Source organism: Chenopodium album, chromosome 15, assembly GCF_948465745.1.
Source record: "Chenopodium album chromosome 15, dcCheAlbu1.1, whole genome shotgun sequence".
Taxonomy (NCBI): domain Eukaryota; kingdom Viridiplantae; phylum Streptophyta; class Magnoliopsida; order Caryophyllales; family Amaranthaceae; genus Chenopodium; species Chenopodium album.
In genome coordinates, this window is record NC_137848.1 from 28,940,575 (window position 1) to 28,961,779 (window position 21,205).

The 21,205-nt window shown below is 34.9% G+C and overlaps 1 protein-coding gene and 1 pseudogene across 1 annotated transcript; both read right to left on the reverse strand.

Annotated features, from left to right (window-relative positions):
- Window positions 1–739: 739 nt before the first annotated feature.
- On the reverse strand, window positions 740–14,920 carry LOC145581031 (SNARE-interacting protein KEULE-like; annotated as a pseudogene).
- A 2,558-nt stretch (window positions 14,921–17,478) lies between these two features.
- On the reverse strand, window positions 17,479–18,899 carry LOC145581032 (uncharacterized). The gene is made up of 4 exons (XM_081638103.1): window positions 18,887–18,899; window positions 18,457–18,778; window positions 18,088–18,236; window positions 17,479–17,741 (listed from the first exon to the last, which is right to left on the reverse strand). Exons 1-4 carry the CDS (start codon window positions 18,897–18,899, stop codon window positions 17,479–17,481), a joined length of 747 nt encoding a protein of 248 aa, XP_081494229.1.
- Window positions 18,900–21,205: the final 2,306 nt, after the last annotated feature.

The following is a 21,205-nucleotide window of genomic DNA, read 5'->3' on the forward strand; positions in this document are numbered from 1 at the left end:
AAATTAGCGAAGATGGCGGCTGAAGCTGCTGAGAAGAAGAAACAGGCCGAAGCTCAAAAGAAGAAAGAAGTTGAGATGACTTCTGCTCAAGTTGCCTCGTCCTCAGCTGGTACTGGTGACCCCATTGATTCCAGCTCAGCACAACCAAATCTTCCTGAGACATAGGAACTCAGGCAGCCGTCTCTAAGTCTTGCGAATCAACGTGTGCTTAACTTCAGACTTGCCGCTATATTATTTCAGCCTTTGTTGCCTTAGATGTTTTTTTTTTTTTTTTTTTTTTTTTTTTTTTTTTTTTTTGCTTCAGCTTGTCGTATTGTGCAAACTGTCAACTTTGCTTTAATAATGTATAGAAATAGCTTTTTCGCTTAATCTGAAATTGTTGCTGTTAACATGGATGCTTGTAGGTTGTACTAATTTTTTGTTATGATATATGCCACTCTTTCAGGTTGGCTATTTGTAGTGCAATTTGGCAGTAGAAAGTATATGCTTAGTTAAACTATCATGTTTATCATAAAGTGCATCCTGGCTGAACATTTAGATTAGCATGTCATGGAATTACAATATAATGTTTATGACACTTTTGTTTTTAAATGTTTTTTTACTAACAATGCTTCTGTTTTAGATTTTGACCAACAGGTATTCTAACTATTTTTTAAGTTTAGCTGAACACAAATTAAATGTTCTGTTCTAAATTAAAGATCGAAAGGAAATAAAGAACATTCTTTGATTTTCCAAAAACTCAGTAATTATAAAGGTGACCATAAAAGAAGCCACAAAAAGCTTGGTGCTTGCTCATCTGGAAACTAACCTCAACATGCAGAGAAAGCTTGTCAATTTGTTCACTATATTGGGGCAAAGCTTGAACCATCCTTTGCAACTCACGTGTTGATAATTCACCACTTTCTCTGAAAAATGATTCAAGCTCAAGGGTAAGATACACATTGCAAAAAAAAAAGTCTTAGAAAAAGACTGAAAGTAGCTCAACGATTACCTATATACCCAAATGCAGCTTTGCCCAACCCCAAAGTAGATAAAAATAGATGTAAGCTTATATGTTAATAATATGAGCCAACAGAACAATGTTCAAGGTTAAATCAATATCTATTTTTCACCCCTCACTTCCTTATCATTATGGTGAACTTCAAAGCCTAGCCGTATCCAAAGAGATTCAAAAACAATAGTCAATGGCACAACTGTGAAATTTCAATTAGAAAGCCTTAAAAATAAACAACAAATATTCAAAAACATATATATTTTTTACTACACAAGCTCAAAATTGTGCTTTTTGTATCCACTTTCTCTTAAAACTGTTTTTGGATCATAGGAAATGGAGAGAAAGGAAAGGAAGGGAAAGAGAGGGTAACAAGTTTCCTTGTTTGGATAAGGTAGGGAAAAGAAGGGGAGGGAAAGGGAAGAATCTATTTGAACACCATCTCCCCAAAATTGAAGAGAATTGGAAGGAAAATGAACTCCACCCTCCCCTTTCCTATCTTTCCCATCCCCTTCCTTTCCTTTAGATCTTGCTATCCAAACAAAGTGTGTCAAAATGCCAAAAAGTTGCACCCTAATTTCCAAAATTTGGAGATCAGAATCAAATTATAGATCATAAACCATCCGACTAAACTACAATCACAAATAGCACAGTCCTACGTATTCACATGAATAATCTTTCTCCCATCCCTCAAAGAAAGCATGTTTCCACTATAAGAGACTTTCCACTTGAAAGCTAGCATAAATATCTCACAAAAGGCAGTTGATTCTTTTGACTCACTGGCATAAGATCAACAACTAACCTTGAACTATGATGGATTTGCGCGTCTTTGTTCTTTGATACAAAGTTGGTCATTTTCTCGTGTAGTCGTTCGCTAGCCTGACACCACATATTAAGATAAAAATATATTCACACATCTTAATCGAACAATAAATTAAGGATAGAACGCACATCAACTATATGTAGATGTCGAAGCTCATTCCAGATAAGATCATGCTCCTCCAAAAGGACCTCCTTTTTCATTGGAGGCCCTCCAATTTTGCTTGGAACCTGAACAATTTACTCTTTAGATATATAAATATAAATATGAAAACAATGAAGTAGAAGAAAAAATGTATAATTAAAAAAAGGGGACTATGAACATTTAATACCTACAACACACCTCATAAACATACTTATTCCCTTCCAAAAATAGAAGGTCATGGCACATGGCATCAAAAGTCCACTCATGTATGACAGGAGCAATCTGAAAAATAGAGTGGCAAATATACTCAACAGGTAAAGAGTAACAATTATTGGATCTAGCATAAAATCAAGCAACAAACTTATATACCTGATCAACAGATCAATCTAGAACAAGCAACTCATAAGTTTCTGTCTGGGGAAAGTTAGCAATGTTTGTCTTATATTTTGTCAGGTGATTCCAGATTCCAGCAGCTAGCTTTGTAGGAACTAAATCACGATAGTTGGTTATTGTGTTGGTATCAAGAGATTTGACAGCACGGTAGCGAACAAAAGGAAGCTCCTAAAGGCAACACAAAGTGAGCTAAAAACCTTTTAGAATATCCTAAATCATTGGTAGGATGATGTATATACCCTCATAGAAGCAAACGCTGTAGCAGCTCGAGCAGCCATTATACTTAAACATGCGTCAGCTTTACGGTGATTCTCGTCATTACCAAAGAGCTCCTCCATAGCCATTCCATTATCAGTGACAAAACCCTAGACAATTTTACAAACTATAATTAGGCTTTATTAAATAAACGAGACAAAAATAGGGGACAACATCCATAAATTGAAGAACAGTCAAAACAAATAAGAGCTAGTGTGTTCGAAAACAACAGTATAGGAATTTTGAACCTATGTTGCAATAAGCTACCTATTAGACACATAGCCACAAGAATACAAATAAATTCTTTGCTCTTCGGGATAATTGTAACTTAGCCTTAACAAACCTCTTACATGGGGACATACTATTAAGTTCAACTAAAATAACTATGAGTTCAAATAATAATCTATAAAAATTTGGCTTTCTTTTCTTCACCTTATTCAAATAATATTCAATTAAATAAAAAGTACACTCAGTAAAAATAAGTCCAATTTAGTAACCATTAAGAACATATATAAATAAAAAGAGGGCACACCAAATACAACCTTTTTCTCTCTCCTCCAAACTCTCTGTTCTCTCTCCTCCTCTAAAACAAAGCTACTGCCAGAAACCTAGGGTCTCGTTGGAGTTCCGGCGGTGCGACCGGTTCTCGGACGAGCATCCCCGTAATTTTCCTTTATTTTGTGGGAAAATCTTCCCTGATTCAGATTCTCGTCCCTTGTCGTAGTCGAGCTCCCTACCTCTTTAAATCTCTTGCGGTTCCACCGGCGGTGAAGAGGAAGTAGAGCCAAGTGGACCTTACACCGACGATCTCCACCTCCATTAAGCTTCAACCTCGTTTCGTCAGCAAGTATCTTCTTTTGTTTGGTCAATTACAGAAGGTTCTTTGGCTTGTTAACCTCGTGGGAAGTGTTCGGTATTGTTAATTTCTTTAGTTCAAGGTTTGAGGGCTTGTGTTCCCTTATTTTGTTTAGTTTATGGAAGCATATTATTTGCTTTTTATGGCAATAAATACCTAGCTACCATTGTTGTTCTTTATCTTTCTATTCTTATTTCAAGTACTATGGATGTGTTTGAGGAACTTAGCGGGGATTTGTGTTTTGCTCGGCTTGAAGAGGAGGATTTCTCTTCTCATAAGTTAGAGAAAATAGTTTGGGAATTGGAGAATCCTTTTGGTATTCTGAAATTTGTCAGGAGTTAAAAAGATAACCAGTTGTACAAACAGAGTAATATGGTTTTAGCCATTGCAAAATACTCTTGCACTCAAGATCTTGTCCTTTGTTTTGGTTTGTAATGATGATGATAAATCAGTTTTTTCGAGCCTTGCTGTGTCTCTTAATTTGAATTTGGAGGCATGTTATGTCAAAGAGAAGAACTTTGACAAGGTAGTCAATTGTGCTGGGCGGTTTTGTGTTACGACAACTCAAATGTAAAAGCTTACTTTAGAAGAGCAGTAGCATCTTTAGAGCTAAACAAATCATACTTAGCTTTCATGGATTAGGATTGATACAAAAAGTTTCAACAAAAACACAAGAAGGTGACCTTTAGATTGGGTTGGTCTCAAAATTTTATTGATGATGCACTTGTGGTTACAACAGAGGATGAGAGGTTTAGAGACTTTGTTCAGTTTAGGAAGGAAGAAGAAAAAAGAAAGGTAGGTAGGAAAGAAGGGGAAAAGGAAAGAAGGAGGTGGTCATGAAAATGGGTATGTAAGTAGAGGTATTGGTGTAAAAGATAATCCAAAGTGGAAAAAAATCTTTGGATTTAGAAGGTAAGGTCAACCCCTCTGATCAAGATGAAAGGCCTAACAATATTGATAACAAATTTGTTCTGAAGTCCTTCAGAAGGCAAAAAAAAAAAAAAAAAAAAAAAAAAAAAAAAAAAAAAAACCCAAATCTTATAGGGTCAAGTTATCGGTTTAAATGAATTGATTCCTATCTGCATCTCACCCCGACAATGTATGGGGCGGTTTGCAAGGGATGAACACTACTCTACTATTGTTCTTCCCAGAAGAATTTTATTAGCATTCTAGTACTTGATCATCCAAAGAAGAAGGAAAGTGTTGAAACTTAAGAAGTTTCTACACCAATGGAGATTAGTCACCTCCCTTTTGAAGGGCATGATAGGTGTGAAAAAACTCTCCAATCTTGATGCAAGAAGATCTGACTATAGGTATAGTCACTCATGCGTCATCATGCAGTTGAAGTCTACTACGAACCCCAAAACGTGCTCCTCTTAGACGTCGAAGATATATGCCTCCTCCCACCGCTCCAGAGTCAGAAGGAAAATTGTTTGTCAAAGAAGTAAAACTCCAAGGAGTATTACTAACTCCTTATTTTGCAGGATGAGTGGCTCTAAAAGAAGAGCATCCTGCTCCTCCGAAAGCATTTGGTTCCCCAATAGAAAAAGATTGTATGGTCCTACCCCTAATGTTTTAGTGTGTAACTTGTTTTGTGATTAATATAATGCTTTTTCAGATGTAAAAAAAGAAAAAAAAAAGCATATATGTAATACAGAATCAGTAACAATTAAAGTTATCATAAACAAGATTCAACTATAAATCAATTTGGGATGAAGTTTGACTTCATACGAGTTATGGACAAAGAAACCTCCTAGGTCGTCTCTTCTAAAGATATGGGGATGCGATGCATATGTCAAGAAATTGATTTCTGACAAACTTCATCCCAAATCTAATAAGGTTTACTTTGAAGCTTAATGGAGGATGAGAGGTTTAGAGACTTTGTTCAGTTTAGGAAGGAAGAAGAAAAAAGAAAGGTAGGTAGGAAAGAAGGGGAAAAGGAAAGAAGGAGGTGGTCATGAAAATGGGTATGTAAGTAGAGGTATTGGTGTAAAAGATAATCCAAAGTGGAAAAAAATTCAAAAAGGGTTTTCAAAATTGAATAGTAAAATCAATCGAACATGCATAATCAACACGTCATACTCAAATTTCATTGAATGCGTTTATATTATATTTTTTTAAGCCTAATTATGGATAGAAATAGTTGTGAAGCCAATATTGAAAAATTATATGTATACAAATAACTTTATAGGCATGTTTTAAACTTGTAAGGTTTTCACTAGGTTAAGAGAAATATGAAAAATTGGATAGAAAAGTAAATCGAACCATAAGGCCATACATTAATTGTAAAATCATAATTTTCTAAGATTTAAATCACAAATTCTATAGCTACGCTTACTATAATCTAAGATAAGTAAAAATATTTTAAATTGAGTACAATTAATTTAAGTTCAATAAAAAAAAAAAAATTAAATTCAGTACAAACAATTTTAGTTTAATAAAAATAATAATTTAAGTTCAACAAAATCAAGGTTGAGAGGTCATGTCCTTAGTCACTACAATTCCAACGGATTTTAAAGAAAATAGATAAAAGTATTTATCACATTTATCTCAAATTATTAGCAAGAAGAAAGATATTGCGGAGTTTTATATTAAAAACCATTTTGCTAGGCTACAATTAAGTGAACAAGAAGCCAAACAATCTTATAAGATGGCCCAAAAAAAGGGCTGCCTAGGCCTATATAAATAGTGTAAGATGGAGGGATAGAGAGAGATCAAATTTAATAAAAATTGTCTGATTAATGTAGGTATCGGTAACAAATATAGTAGAAACAAAAACAAGTAAAATAAGGATTCAACATTATTCACCTGTCTATCAAAAGAAAAATACTCCAGATTCATCTGCATTTGATAACAAAAAAGCAATTATACATCTTTTAGGTAAATCAAGAACTAATAAAATCAATCCAATACCCAAAATTGACAACCTCACTCAATAAAATCAAATAAAATCAATCCAGATTCATTTTATATCAAAATCAATCCAATAAGCATTTGACAACCTCACTCAATGCACCTATTCGAGGCAAAACTGTAGCATCCTTCTTGATAAGACCAACCAGTTCTCTAGTAATAGGTGAACTAAAGAAAACAAAAGCTCTAGTCCCAAAAAAGAAGGAACAAAAAAGTAAATTAGATGGATAAAAAAAAAAGAACCTAAATCACATTATTTATGTTCAAGGTTCACAATAAAACAAAAAACAAAAGAAGTGTATATAAAGATGACATTTATAAAAGAATTGGAACTTACTTCTTGTATAAAGGCTTTTTCCCAGCCATATCAGACAAAAACATGATAACACTGAAAATTATCGGAAAAAAAGGGAAAAGTTAAGAATGTACATGCCACTCTATTGTATAAAGTGTTAACACACAATATAATGAAAAGAACTTATAGCATCATGGAGAAAAGGGGGCAAAGAATGATAAGAAAAAAATGCAAACTAACACCCAAGGGTTTTCTATTTTTATTTTTTTTGTTGGTGAGATAAAACACATTTGCATCTCATTTTTCAAAAATGTCACTGATATATACTTATTTCATGTGTGCCACTATGTTTAACAACTAATTTCAAAAGCACCATTATTTTTCTAATACTGCATATTACTATCTTTGCTTATCATTCCCTTCGAATTATTTTAGCAAGAGGCCTTTTTATGGGGAAAGGTTCTTTCTTACAATAAACATTAATCATATTTGAACTACATATTCTATGAGTTTAAATTTAAATCCCTGAGTCCACAACTTAATATGAGCACCTATTAATGCTATCCCCATCTCCAGCTATAATTTTTTTTGATCCATACCCAAGCTTAACATAATTATCTGAATGCAGCCAACAGAAGTTTGGGCAAGCCAAATTAATTCAGTCCATTGTATTCCAAAAATCAAAATATGTTGTTCTTAGACTCCATTAACAAGAAAGAATTCTACAGAAACATATATCAGTTCCAAACTGTGAAGAGAAAGCACTTTTGCATATCATCTAATAATCATATAGCAAAACAGCTTGTCTCAAGCATTCATCTAGATTCGTGACCTCTTTCTTAAAAGAAAGAAACACAAAATAAGGGTTCGAAAAAATGGGGCTAAGAATATGACAGAAAAACGAAAACACACATCATGTGATGGTCCTGACTAAGCATCAACGCTGAAAAGTAAGGTGTTTGGGACCTTATGCACAAACTAACCACCAAGACTGCACTGGTTATTGAAGCCTAAAACAACATCATTGACATACACTTCTCCCCTAAATTCTAATACTTCAGCTCATCCAGCATGGACTCTAGGCCTTTTTCTTTGTGATTCTCTTTGTACCCAAGTCCATAGGAACAACGTTTTCTTATATTAGTTCAGTGTCCAGCTCTAGCTTTAGAGTACTATGATTTATAATGTCAAATATGACATTTAAACTAACCGTCAAAAGTCATCACCTCATAGAATAGGGACAAGGGAGTATGAGAATATTTAAAATTTGCAGTTACATTGATGGCATGGAAAAATAAACTAAGGTTTTTTGCTCACTAACAGCCACTGCAATAAAAAACTGGCCATGAACATATATAGAAAACAACAAAAGATGTAATAGACTAGCCAAGGGGTAGGGGTACTATTAGTCTGACAATATTAGTTCGTTAGAGTTAACTTGGAAAGGGGGTCAGGGGAGTTGTCATAGTTAAGAGCCTGGAGGAAGTCAGAAAATGCCTGTATATAGTGCCACTGATCAGTGAAGGTCACTGCAATAATAAGCTAGCCATAAACATACGAAATCAACAAAAGTAGAAAGATGTAATAGACTGCCATTGTAGCCAAGGGAAAGGGGTACCTATTGGTGTGGGCAATATTCGTTGGTTATAAGTAGTTTGGAGGAAAAGTCAGTAAGTTTGTCAGAGGTGAGACTGAGAGAGGGAAGTAAGCTGGAATATGCATATAAAGAGAGCCATAAAGCCGTTAGAGGAAAACAAGCATTTTTCACCAGTTCTCATTTTCCTCATTTCTATATTCTGACTTTCCAGTCTATTACAGAAGAATAGAACATACATAATTTAAAAATTAGCAACATGACAGACAACAGTAATGAAAGAGCAGAAACATTACTTCTCCTTAGATGGCTGGATAACATATATAACATCCATTGTGGGTAATGGCTGCCTTCTTTTATATATGTCTTCCACCGCTGTTTTGGCAAATAAAATAAATAATTAAATAATATGATTCAGCAGCAACAACAACAACAATAACAACAACAAAGCGATGGTGCCAAAATGATTTGAGGTAGGCTAACATGAATCATCATTAAGAACTGTACGATATAAAGAAAGGGACATAACAAGATAATCAAATGAAAGAGTTTGAAAAAAAAAGGTGAGTAAAGTGAGAAAAGAACGAGCATCCAAGAAAAATTTAGGAAGTTTTAAAAGAGAACCAAGAAAAAAATTCAAGAAACTTTTGAAAGAATGGTTACAACATTGGAGTAAAAAAACGATAAAGGTTTGAGAAAACTTTAGCAAAGGAAATCAAAACTATTCATAAAACACCTACTGGGATAAAAATAATAATGGTAAATACTAAGATAAATTTTTAAAAGTATATACATAATCACGACACGTCGTTGACGTGAATTTTCTCCCTCCACAACATCCTATCCAACATCATATTTTATTCCATCCCTAGAGCACTCATGTCACTCTTAATCACCTTCTTCCAAGTTTTCTTAGGTCTTCTCCTACCTCTTGCAATCCCAACATTTTTCCATTCTTCAAGCCTCCGTACCGGAGCATCACTTAGGCCCCGTTCTTTAGAGCTGCTCTGCTCTGCTGTGCTGAAATCTGCTATGCTCTGCTCTTTTCTGCTGTACTTAAAAATAATACTTAATATTGAATTATTATAATAATAATTAATATTTAATAATAATAATAAATAATTAATATTTAATAATAATAATAATTAATATTGAATAATTATACTAACAATAATTAATATTTAATAATAATAATAATAATTTAATAATATTTAATAATAATAATAATAATTATAATAATAATTATAATAATAATTAATATTTAAAAATAATATTTAATGATTATAATAATAATGCTATAATATTAATAATAGTAATAATAGTAGTAATAATAATGAAATCTACTCTGCTCTGCTTTGCTTCAATCTGCTTTGCTCTGCTGAAATCTGCTCTACATTGCTGAAATCTGCTCTGCTCTGCTGACTCTTGCTCTACTCTTCTCTGTCAAAAGCTCAAAAGAACAGGGCCTTAGTCTCCTTACATGGCCAAACCATCTTAACCGATTCTCCCTCATCTTGTATTCAATCAATGTAACCTCTACTTTCTTCCTAATTACCTCATTCCTTGATCGATCCTTTCTTGTATGGCCACATATCCATCGCAACATACGCATTTCCGCCACATTCATCTTATTCACATGGCAATGCTTTACGGCTCAACATTCTCTACCATATAACAAAGTAGGCTTTATTGTCGTAGAATTTCCTCTATAATCTATGGGGCACACTGGGATCACATAAAAAACTCGTTGCACTCTTCCACTTCAACCAACCTGCTGTGATCCTATGCGCAACATCTCCATCCTTTTGAATAATAAATCCATATATTCGACAAAAAGACACAAAAGCCATAAAAATGGCAAGTTTACCGTCAATCAAATTTTAAACCTACAATTGTTTCCAAGTGTATTATTTGGCATCCCCTTTAAAGGTTAAATTATTGGTACATTATTTTGACATAAAGTAATCCTGTAAATGTTCTATATAATAATTTTTGAAGAAAAATAAATAAATTAAATTAAAAGCATAGGTGGTGAATGCGAAGATTATTTTGAGTTCAAAATCAAAGTTCAAGCTCATTTTAGCTTTCGAGTTGAAATGAAGCTTTAATGTTTCAAACTAGTTAAAGTGGTATCCATAAGACCCCTAGTAAGCATAGAAATAATCTACAACTATATAAAAAATTCTTCATCTATGGAAATCTACTATGGATGGCTCTTCTTCCATCCCTCTTTATTTCTTCATATCTGTTCAAAGAGATTAGATTTGTTTATCATTGACACCAACTTTGCCTAAACATCGAATCCTATTTGTTCGGGGTTTTTTGTGATTCCCTCATGATACTGGTCGCGCTCTTAGATAGATGGGCTCAGACATCTGCAAAACAAAGAATATTTCGTTTATTCGCCTCCAACGATCAAGTTAGTGATCGGAAACGGAAAAGCTAGAGAGAGAAAGTAAAGAGAAGATGAAGCTCTTAATTGCGCCCCTTTAGGGTTGTTACCCTAGAATTCCGTGCTCTGATTGCAGGTGCTGCATATCCTGATGGGGCGCCGTTTTTCCGACTTTCTCGGAATTTGGGCCTCCTGATGTAAGAAGGTCTTTTACTCTTTTTTTAGGGCGCTTTTTGTAGAGCTTTTACACGTGCCATCTTCCTATAGGAACACGTGTTGCCCTTTGATAGGGCCACATGTCTCTTTTGGATTGGCCACGTGTTGGGGTATTTTTACTCTAAACACTATTTAATCTATGTAATTTCATTAATTTTATATTCTCTAATTCCTTGATCACTTATATTGTATATATTCTTAATATAAGTCTCTATCTCATAACGTTAGAGATCAATCTTTTTTTTTTTTTTTTTTTTTTTTCTCTTTCTCTTTCCTTTTTTTTTATTTTTTTTTTATTTTTTATGTTCTTACTCATTATCCGTTTAAGTCCACTCTTTTGTTCTATTCACCTCTATTTTATTCTATTTTTGTCAAGTCTATTATACTATCAATCTTTACATACACTATCTAACAACTTTGCCGAGAACAAGGTTTTGCCGTTATGGGTAATCAATCGAAATTGGAAAACCAACTTACATCATGAATTATTTGATTCATGTCACATAGTTCCTCCGTTCTCTTTTATTGCAGCATTTTAACCTTCATGTTTGCCAATGCATTACTTAAAATCTTTATATCTCTAATTATAGATATTTAAAAATATATAAAAGTTTGATATTATGAAAATATATATCTATACAAATCTAACAAGATCCACATAAATTTATGTTACCTAACATATGATACCACAAAAAAGATCATATAGAAGAACGTGATAAGTGCAAACTTCAAAATGTTGCAACCAAAAGAAAAAGAGGTAGTCTTTTCACATTTTCAGTCTTTTCACATTTTCACGGCGTGTTGGGTCCTTCGACACCTTGACATGACACAACAACCGAGTGGCCTTATATGAAATTTATTAAATCTAGAGGATCCACCACCATGTCGGACACGACACCCAAATCCAAATATGAGTATTATAGTTTTCATTTATCTATGTGGCATCATTACTATGAGAGCTTAAAAGAGGAATAATTCTATTTTTTTAAAAAAAAAACCTTTTTCCTTTTCAATTTAATCTACTTCACATTGCATGTATGCGCCACTTTTGTGTGTGGAAAGTAATTTCACTTCTACAAACAAACTGATCGCCATCTCAACTTTATCTAATATCTAGTTCATTTAGTTAAAAAAGCACATCCTCGGTAACAATGAGGTCAAACTCCTAGATCTTGCTAGGGGCAACGCATTCCAAAAGGCAAACAAAAGCGCACACCACAATCCAGTGCAACGCCTAGCCACTCAGGTTCTAAAGCGAGAGAAAGTGTAGAGTAGAACTGAGTCAAAATTGTAAGGAACAATCAATTCTTTTTCCAATTACACCTTACCTGGTCTTTAAGAAGCTATTTCCCCCAATTGAAAAGCCCGAATTTTATAAAACCCTATTTCTAAAGATCACTAGGTCATATATCCATAAAAACCAACCATTTGTAGATCGAAATACATGTTACCAATCTAATCAGCACCCACCACAATATTTCGCTCACATAACTAGCCTCATTTTTTCTACAAGAATCTAGTGTTCACACTCTAAAGATACGAAATTTTATGAGCAATTACCAACTAATTATCGACCTTTGAACTAAAAATTATTATTTTTGAAAATCGACTACCTTTTACGTGATTAACAAATCTTTATTTGACTAGCACTAAAAACTAACGATTGCTTAAATTTCCAATGATGGTGGGTTTTGAGTAAGAGTTTAATAATTTTGATGGAGGGCATCGAAGTTACAGAGAGAAGGAAAAGTTAAAAAATTTAAGGGGAGTTAATTATGATAAGTGCAGATGTGGGGCCTAACAACAACAACTACAACAAAGCCTCAATCCCAACATGATGAAGTAGGGCCTACTTACAAAAATTATTAACAGATAACATTAATAAAAATTCCTAGCAATTTAAAAAAAAGTATCCATTGCGCACAAGTATTTGAACTCATAAAAACTATCCATCAATAAAAGGGCAAAGAGAAATCAAAGACTATTATAGGGCACCCATTTCATTATTTAATCTAATATCATTACAAACATGTATAAGAAGTCATTTACATTTTAACCTTATAGAACAAAAACAATCATCTTAACATGAGTCCATCACATCATCACCTCTCTTAGGCACAATACATTTTTGTTTAAAGTTTAAACAATTTCAACTAAAGATAAGACACCCTTATAAACAAGATGACATTATAAACAAATGAAAGCACGATTTAGGTCTAGGAGTCCCATAAATGACAATTTCTGATGCCAAGTCTTGTTATTCAAGTCAATTTTGTAAACATCATTTTCCTCCATTATAAGACAATTATTCCGGACATCCTTTACATGATATAAATCCCTCAATTCTATGAAGGATTAATTTTTAGCTTGAGTATTCCTAACTAAAACTACCTTTTATCTACTCTAGTAACCTTGGCCATGGCTTCCAAAGCCCCCAGAAAATTAACACTATCAGGCTAACTAAACAGCCCCTAGACCCCAATCATAGTCCCTAACAATGAATTATGATGCAGCTAGCAGAAGGTAGGCATTCTCCATAAAATCTAGCTCTCATTTCCAAAATGGTCTTCAAATATTAAAGACATGAAACCCCACCTCCCTAAACTATTCTATCTACAACATCCTTGACCACTCTCACTAAGAGCTATAAACAAACATGAAATTGAGGGCATACTTTATTTCATACCTTGCACAAGATTCTAGAGAGACTCACAGGCCCTAGAGAATTCAAGGAATAATACTGTAAAAACCCCCTGAAAATCAGCACAGCTACAAAATATTAAAATAAACTAAAGGTAGCAAGAAATTTATTGGGAACAGGATAGTAACAACACTATGAATTAACTACTGTAAGCACCTTGTTTTCTGTTTCCATAAGGTCACAAATAACATCATGGGCTTGGTTAGCTATATAGGTCCAAAATTTAGAGGAATAAGTGGGTTTTATTTACTTATATGGGACTCTCGCTTCAGTGATGTCAGCCATTTTGCAAGCATAAGATATTATCTTAACCGTTAATCTGTCCATGATAAGAACCTAAATAAGGTACACAGGTCAGACAGATATGAATTATGATCCCATAAAACGCCAACCATAAGTCACCCAAATGATAGGGAAAGAGATAAATACAAAACAACAAACTAACAGAATTTTTGTGGAGACCATATATACTGTAGTCTGCTCAACTAAATGGACAACTTTATTTTCCATTTCAGAATTTTTGAGCTATATCATCAAATAAAAAAGAGGAAAAGGATTATCAACACCAAATGTAATCCAAATATACCTTCCAAGTTGACCAAGAGTCCCCCTTCTTTGTTGATCCAAGCATTTCATGTAACAACCCTGATTCAAATATAACACAATAATGGAAGGGAACTTCAATTAAGTTTGACGAATAACAGATAATAAAACCATGTATATTTGAAATTGACGTTTTTCTCTTTCATTTGCATGATAGACTAGTTGATCATCTTTCTATTTCTATTTGAATGTGGTCTACAATGAGATAAAAGGAGGGAAAACTAAATAAATTAAATTATTCACAGCTGTATTGAATAGTAATTCAAAAGCTGGTACAAAATCTGTTAGTTAGTTCCCTCCATCAAAGATATCATAATCTAAATAACAACGGTCGTCTCAACCTTTATGGTGTTTTTGTGCAGATACCATTCTAAAAACTAATACAAATTTTTAACTCATCAATCATTGCTCATCTGAAATAAGCTTTTGATACTCCCTGTTTTTTTTATTGAAATAAACTCACCATTCCTATAAAAGTGACAGCTAGTTAACCATTCCGCAAAATCTAACAATATTTTATTATTTAAATACCAAAATATCAGTTATTTTCTAAGTTCAGATGTAATTCGACAAGTAGATTCCGATTCAACATATTTACACTAGTTCAATAGATTGGCTTAAGCTTTAAAAGTATCACAAATCATCAACTCGGTTGTAACAGTAGACAAGAGAATTACGATCACGAGTGATTTGCCGAAAGAACTTATGATCGCCGGTATTTGAGCTATTTGAATTCGACATCGACATCTTAAAAATAAAGGCAAATTTAAATCAATTATCAAATTAGGCTAAAAAATTCACATAATTTTCTTAACTAGCAACAAAATCGCTCATTATGAACTGGCGCACCCAGTTGACCAGCATGAGAAACAAAATGTGTAAATCGTGTGGTAGTTTTTTGTTTTTTTTGGCTCTATTTCTTTTAATTTGTAGTGCATGGAATAACTTTTTTTTAAAAAAAAACAATTTATGGATTTATATTTTGGTGATTTTTTTTAGCCGTACCCGTTTTTTGGAATTTTGATTTAGCCGTATCCCGTCTCCGTTCCAATATGAAGATAAATCAAAATTCTATCACAAGATTGAAACTTTATGATTCCAATCAACTTAATAAATGATTAAATCAAAAGGTTCAACAAAAATTCATGGAATTTAGTAACTCAAAGTTCCAACCACTTAAAACAATTAAAAATTGGATCTTTAGTACTTAGAAGGCTCAAATAATAAATTTTTCCCACTTAATGCGATGGATTTACAATTATATAAAAATTTAACCAATCTTTCAAGCACTAATTAATACAAAGTAACCATGCTTAAAGAGGTCCAAAAATGCAGAAAAATTAAGGAAAGAACCAAATACATAATCACCATAAATGTGCCATTAAGATTCAAGGTTAAAAGATTTAAAATTTTCGTCAAAAACAAAAAACCCTCGAAAAAGGCATTTTTGGTCGGATTTTGGCCTTTTCACAGTCCTAAAAGAGTTCAAAACTTTCCAGAACGCTGTTTCCACCCAAAATTCACTATTTTGGGCGAAAATCTGGGTTCGAGGCAAAAAAATCTCATAAAACGGGATTAAAATTAAGAAAACCGAGCTACTAATATAATTAGTAACATAAAACCAGAAAAATAAAGCCATAAAAACACCTTGAAAATTTTTAGTTGTAAAAATAAATGAGCAAGACTCCGATACCGCTGTTGGGTTTCGACGAGTCCGAATCACCGCGGAAATAAAACCCAAGCCCAAGGAAAAACTCACAATTAATATAACCAAAAGACATAAATAACAAGATTAGAGAAAAGACTAAATTACCCTTGTAGCGTACTTCGGACCAAAACACTACTCGAGTAATTAATGAGCTTAAAGGTTTTCTCTCAAGTTGAGATGCCTTATTGAGCTCTTACTCAAGTGAGTTTTCCCAATTCCCAAGTGGGATATTTATAGGGAAACTTAAGTGAGAAATCCACTCTCCCATTAATGTAGGAGAGTGGTACAATCAATTTTCCCTTTTTATTTTTAAATCAAAAATAAAAGAAAATAGCCAACAACTAATTAATCAACAAGTGGCATTCATAGGAGGGAAGGTTAGGTAAGGACCACAAGGGGAGGGGACCATGCCTTCCTCCCCAAGCTTTCCAATTTCAGCTGCCCTCACAACCCGCCACATGGCACCCTAGCCTTGGGCAATAAGGCGCGCCTAGATGGCGGCCTTGTGCTAAGCTAGGATGCTGCCCCGTGCGTGCTAGCTAGCGATGGGTTGCTGCTGCCCTTGGCCCAGTAAGCCACGCACGCTTGCGGGCTGCTGGCCAAGGCATGCGTGCCTGGCTGCTGGCTACTGGCATGCTAGCACTTTGCTAGCTGCTAGCCACTGCTAGCGTGGTACGCACCAAACACGCACATGCGCGCAGCACGCCACGCACCAATGCGGACTGCTGCTTGTGAGCGTGCGGCCGGTGCTGCTAGCTAGGCTAGCTATGCGCCAGCAGCTAGCTAACCATGCACACCTAGCACCATTGGGCCCCTAGCACTCGATTTGCTCGGGGCATTCCGATGCTAGGGGTATTTTGGTAACTTCGTCTCGTCTTTTATTAATTTGACTCGACTTGCGACGAACCGAGCTCGATTTCCGACGTCTAAATTTATATTACTCGAGCGACTCATTAATTCCTTCCGAATTGATTTGTCGTGTCGGATCGTTAGTTTCTTGGGTGTGACCCGAAGGGTTCAGTCAAGATTAAGCTGTAATATTAATTATTCATTAATATTATTGATCGGAAGCGGCCTCCACCTAGGCACTCTGATCACTTGACCTTATTGAATAATTAGCTTTCTAATAGCTCCGAACCCTCTATCGGAATAATACACTTGTTTGAAGGACATCATTCCTTTCACTGCTAAAGCAATAAAACTTCGAATATTCGACACATTCTTAGGTGTAGGCTACTCTTTTACTGCTTCAATATTTGTAGGATCTACCTCCACTCCATCTTTGGATATAAAATGTCCCAAAAATGCTACCTTCTCCAACTAAAACTAACACTTCGAGAATTTGGCATACAACTGGTTTGTCCTTAAAGTAGCTAACACCGACCTTAAATGCCCTGCATGGTCCTCTTTGTTTTTGGAATAAACCAAAATATCATCAATAAATACTACCACAAATTGGTCTAGGAAGGGTTGAAACACTCTATTCATCAAGTCCATAAAAATTGCAGGTGCATTTGTTAACCCAAAAGTCATTGCTGTAAAATCATTGTCCATAGCTCGTCCTAAATGCCGTTTTCGAAATGTCCTCTTCCGCAATTCACAGTTGATGATACCTTGATCTCAAATCAATCTTAGAAAATATTGCTGCACCTTTCAATTGGTCAAACAAGTCATCTATCCTAAGCAAAGGGTATTTGTTCTTGATGGTTACCTTGTTCAACTCCCTATAATCGATGCAAAGCCTCATGCTACCATCTTTATTCTTCAAAAACAATATAGGTGCTCCCCATGGTGATGCACTTGGACGAATATATCCCTTCTCCAACAAATCTTGCAATTGGTTCTTCAATTCATTCATCTCTGCAGGTGATATACTTCATATTTCCCAATACACTATACATGATGGCACCATAGAGTAAAATAAAAATCTCAAGTTTTAGTCCAAATAATCCCAATACTTACAAATCTATTAATCCTTTAATGAAATCAAGAGCTCCTCATATCAAACCAAGAAATATCAATATAACCATTTCGTTTAGTTTACTACCTTAAACTCCTATTTGGCGAAAACTTCCCAATAGTACTATTTTTATTCCATTATTACCCTGAGAGCTCTTTTTGCTAATTCCAGTTTTGTCCACTACCCTTAGACTGATTTTTTACCTGGTTCCCCTTGTTCTTAGAAAAACACTCATATGCCCTATACCTTGGTGGTTATTAAACTTCTGCCTTTTAAAGTTATTCTGGTTCCCAGATGGTCCAGAACTAGTCATAGGCTCTTTTCTTTTCTCCCTAGCTTCCAACTCAGCCTTTTCAGCTTTCCTCTTCAACTCTAATGCATGTAAGTGCGCTGGTCTACCATACAACTCATCCAAATTGTCAAACACTTATCCTAACAACTTCTCTTGGAGAGAAAGAGACAATCCTCTTTCAAACCTTCTAGCTTTCTACTTATCAGTAGCCACAGTATCCTTAGCAAATTAAGACATATAGCTCGATAAACTTAGTATAATACTCAGTCACCGACATATTCCCCATCTTAAGTTCCAAGAACTCATCATCTTTCTGCTTCTACAAGAACATAGGGTAGAACTTATCCCTCACTTGCTCTTTGAACACATTCAATCCAAAGTTAGGTAAAGCTCTCACAGTCTGCTTATTCTGTTGCCACCATAAATCAGCCTCACCCCTTAGGTAGTAAGCTACACCACTCACTTTGGACTCATTAGGACATGCTACTGCCACAAACAACTTATCAAACTCTCTCAACCAGTTCTCAAGGATAGTTGGGTCAGGTTCTTCTTGATAGGTAGGAGGTTTGCTTTGCGTTATCTTCTTAAATAACTCCCCAGCAGGGTCAGGATTATTATGGTTATTCCTCTCAGCTAGTTGTTGAGCTACAACAGCTAATTGCCTTACTACTTCATTCAGATCATTTTATTGTTGTTTCTTCCTGCCATCCTAAATCTCCTGAATAAAGAAATGACTACTATTAGGTAGGTCACAACTCTCTTGCATCTAAGCAATAACTATATAACTTGAATTCAAGCATACAAGCAGTTGTTTTGAATTATAGTAGAAGCAACTGCTCAATTCTCCTACTAATAATTCAACACATTGTATTGGTTATCATGCAACCATTTCACTTAAATATGCACATCACAAAAATATTTTTGAGTCATTTCCCTTGGTACATACCATTTACAGAAAGCAATAATAATAATTAATATTTAGTATGCTCATTTAAAGAAGAAGGAATGATTTGAAAAGAAATCATAATACTTTTATTGAAATATGAAAAAGAAATGTTTGGAACATCCCAGTGTAACTTTGCTACTTATTACTCACACAACTTTATCAAACTATAACTATGAATAAAGAATAAATTCTCAAAATGCTAAAGGAAAAGTTAATCTATAATCTTCAAATATTGACATTTTCAATCTTGTCTTTGATCTCTCTGTACTAGAGGTGTCCACCGTGCGAGTCGTGCGAGCTGGGTTAGGGTTAGGTGGGTCGCGGGTTGGGGTTTCATGACACACGACACGACACACGTTAGGTAGGGTGGGCCGGGTCGTGGGTTGGGTCGGAGAAGTTGGACACACTAGGGTTAGGTTCGTGGGTTAGATGGGTCGTGGGTGGGTCGAGCTGGGTTCGTGGGTTAGACGGGTCGTGGGTGGGTCGAGGTGGGTTCGTGGGTTAGGGTGGGTCAAAGGGTGGGTCGAGGTGGGTTAGGGTGGGTCGAGGTGGGTTCATGGGTTAGGGTGGGTCAAAGGGTGGGTTTGGGTTGAGTTGGGTTAGTGTGTTAGGGTCGGGTGGGTTCGTGTGTTAGGGTCGGGTGGGTGAAACGGCTAAATGGGGTGTGTGATGTTTTAATTTTTACAAAATTAACAATTTGATGGCTTGCTCTTAATTAAGATGCCTACGTATCCTTATATCACAAAATAAGGAATCAAAGCCAACGTAGTTCTTATATTGTACTTATTTTGGAATTTGGGGGAGGAAGGGGGGCTTGGACCTATCTTTAGAAAATTAAAATTTAATTTTTCAATTAAATTCTAATTTTCGAAAAATAAGTTGCCTACGTATCCCGAAAGAATCAAAGCCCACGTAGTTCTTAGCGTACCTGATTAAGACTTTTCTAGCCACCCATGTTTGTTGCATCATCATCCCCGGAAGCTGCATCATCCGTTGACGACTCCAATATCATCACAGGATCATCTTCATCGTCTTCGTCTTGCTTTAAACCTTGAGTTCTTCTTTCAGCTTGATCCCAATCTTTCTTACAAACACAAATTTGAATGCTTTCCGGAGTTAAGCGAGATCTTTTTTCATCTAACACTCTTCTACCTGCACTAAAAGCAGACTCGGAAGCAACTGATGAAGCGGGAACTGCAAGTATATCTTTTGCAATTCTCGCTAATATAGGAAAACTTTTTTGATGTTCTTGCCACCATTTTATAATTTGAAAGCTGTTGTTGGTCTCATGTTGATATGACAAATAATCATTAATAGCAAGTGTTGAAGAAGATGATGATGAGAATGATGTAGATGCTTTGTGTTTTTTTTTCATAACTTTATCAAGAAAACCAAATCTAGAATCGGAAGTACTAGTATTAGTTGGTGTAGCTAAATCAAAACCATAAATAGATGCATAATGATCATAAAGGTCTCCCAAAACAGATTTGCATTTGTTAATATATTCACTAACATCATAATCGATTCCTAAACTTGTATAATAAAATTCTAAAAGATTTTCCAAACCTTCAGCTTTGACACCGGGGTCAAGAATAGCAGCAATTCCATAAATAATTGGAAATTCACTAAAATAAGTATGCCACTTACGTTTCATGCTATCAAGAACGGGACGAAGTTCATCAATCTTCATATGCTCTTCGATGGTGTGAACAACTTTAACACACTCAATTACTACTAAATGAATGTTAGGCTCGTAGATATAAGAGAAAATATGAGTTGCACTATCAAAAGCATTTAAAACATCACGAACAAAAGAAGCATTAGTCCATTGACTTTCGGTTAATAACTCAGTAGGATCAACACGAGTCTCGTTGTAAAGTTGGGTCAAAATATCACGATACTTTATAGCATCATTCAACAAATTGAAAGTAGAATTCCAACGGGTAGGGGTATCAATAGACCATTGTCTTTTCTTAAGACCTCTTTCTTTACACATAGCTATGTACTTTCGTCTAACTGACTGAGTTATCCTAATCCATTTTATAACTGTTCTAATTGGGTTTAGCAATGGTTGCAACTCAGCGAGACCCTCTTGAACAGACAAATTCAAAATATGAGCACAACAT

Bases quoted from the DNA above. Each gene is read 5' to 3' on its own strand.
- LOC145581032 (XM_081638103.1), bottom strand. The intron at 18,237-18,456 runs GTAGAAGCAGAA...GTTGTATGGTAG, and splicing joins AAGTTCTACCCTATGTTCTT to ACCAGCGCACTTACATGCAT. The intron at 17,742-18,087 runs GTATAGGGCATA...TATCACCTGCAG, and splicing joins GAAGTTTAATAACCACCAAG to AGATGAATGAATTGAAGAAC.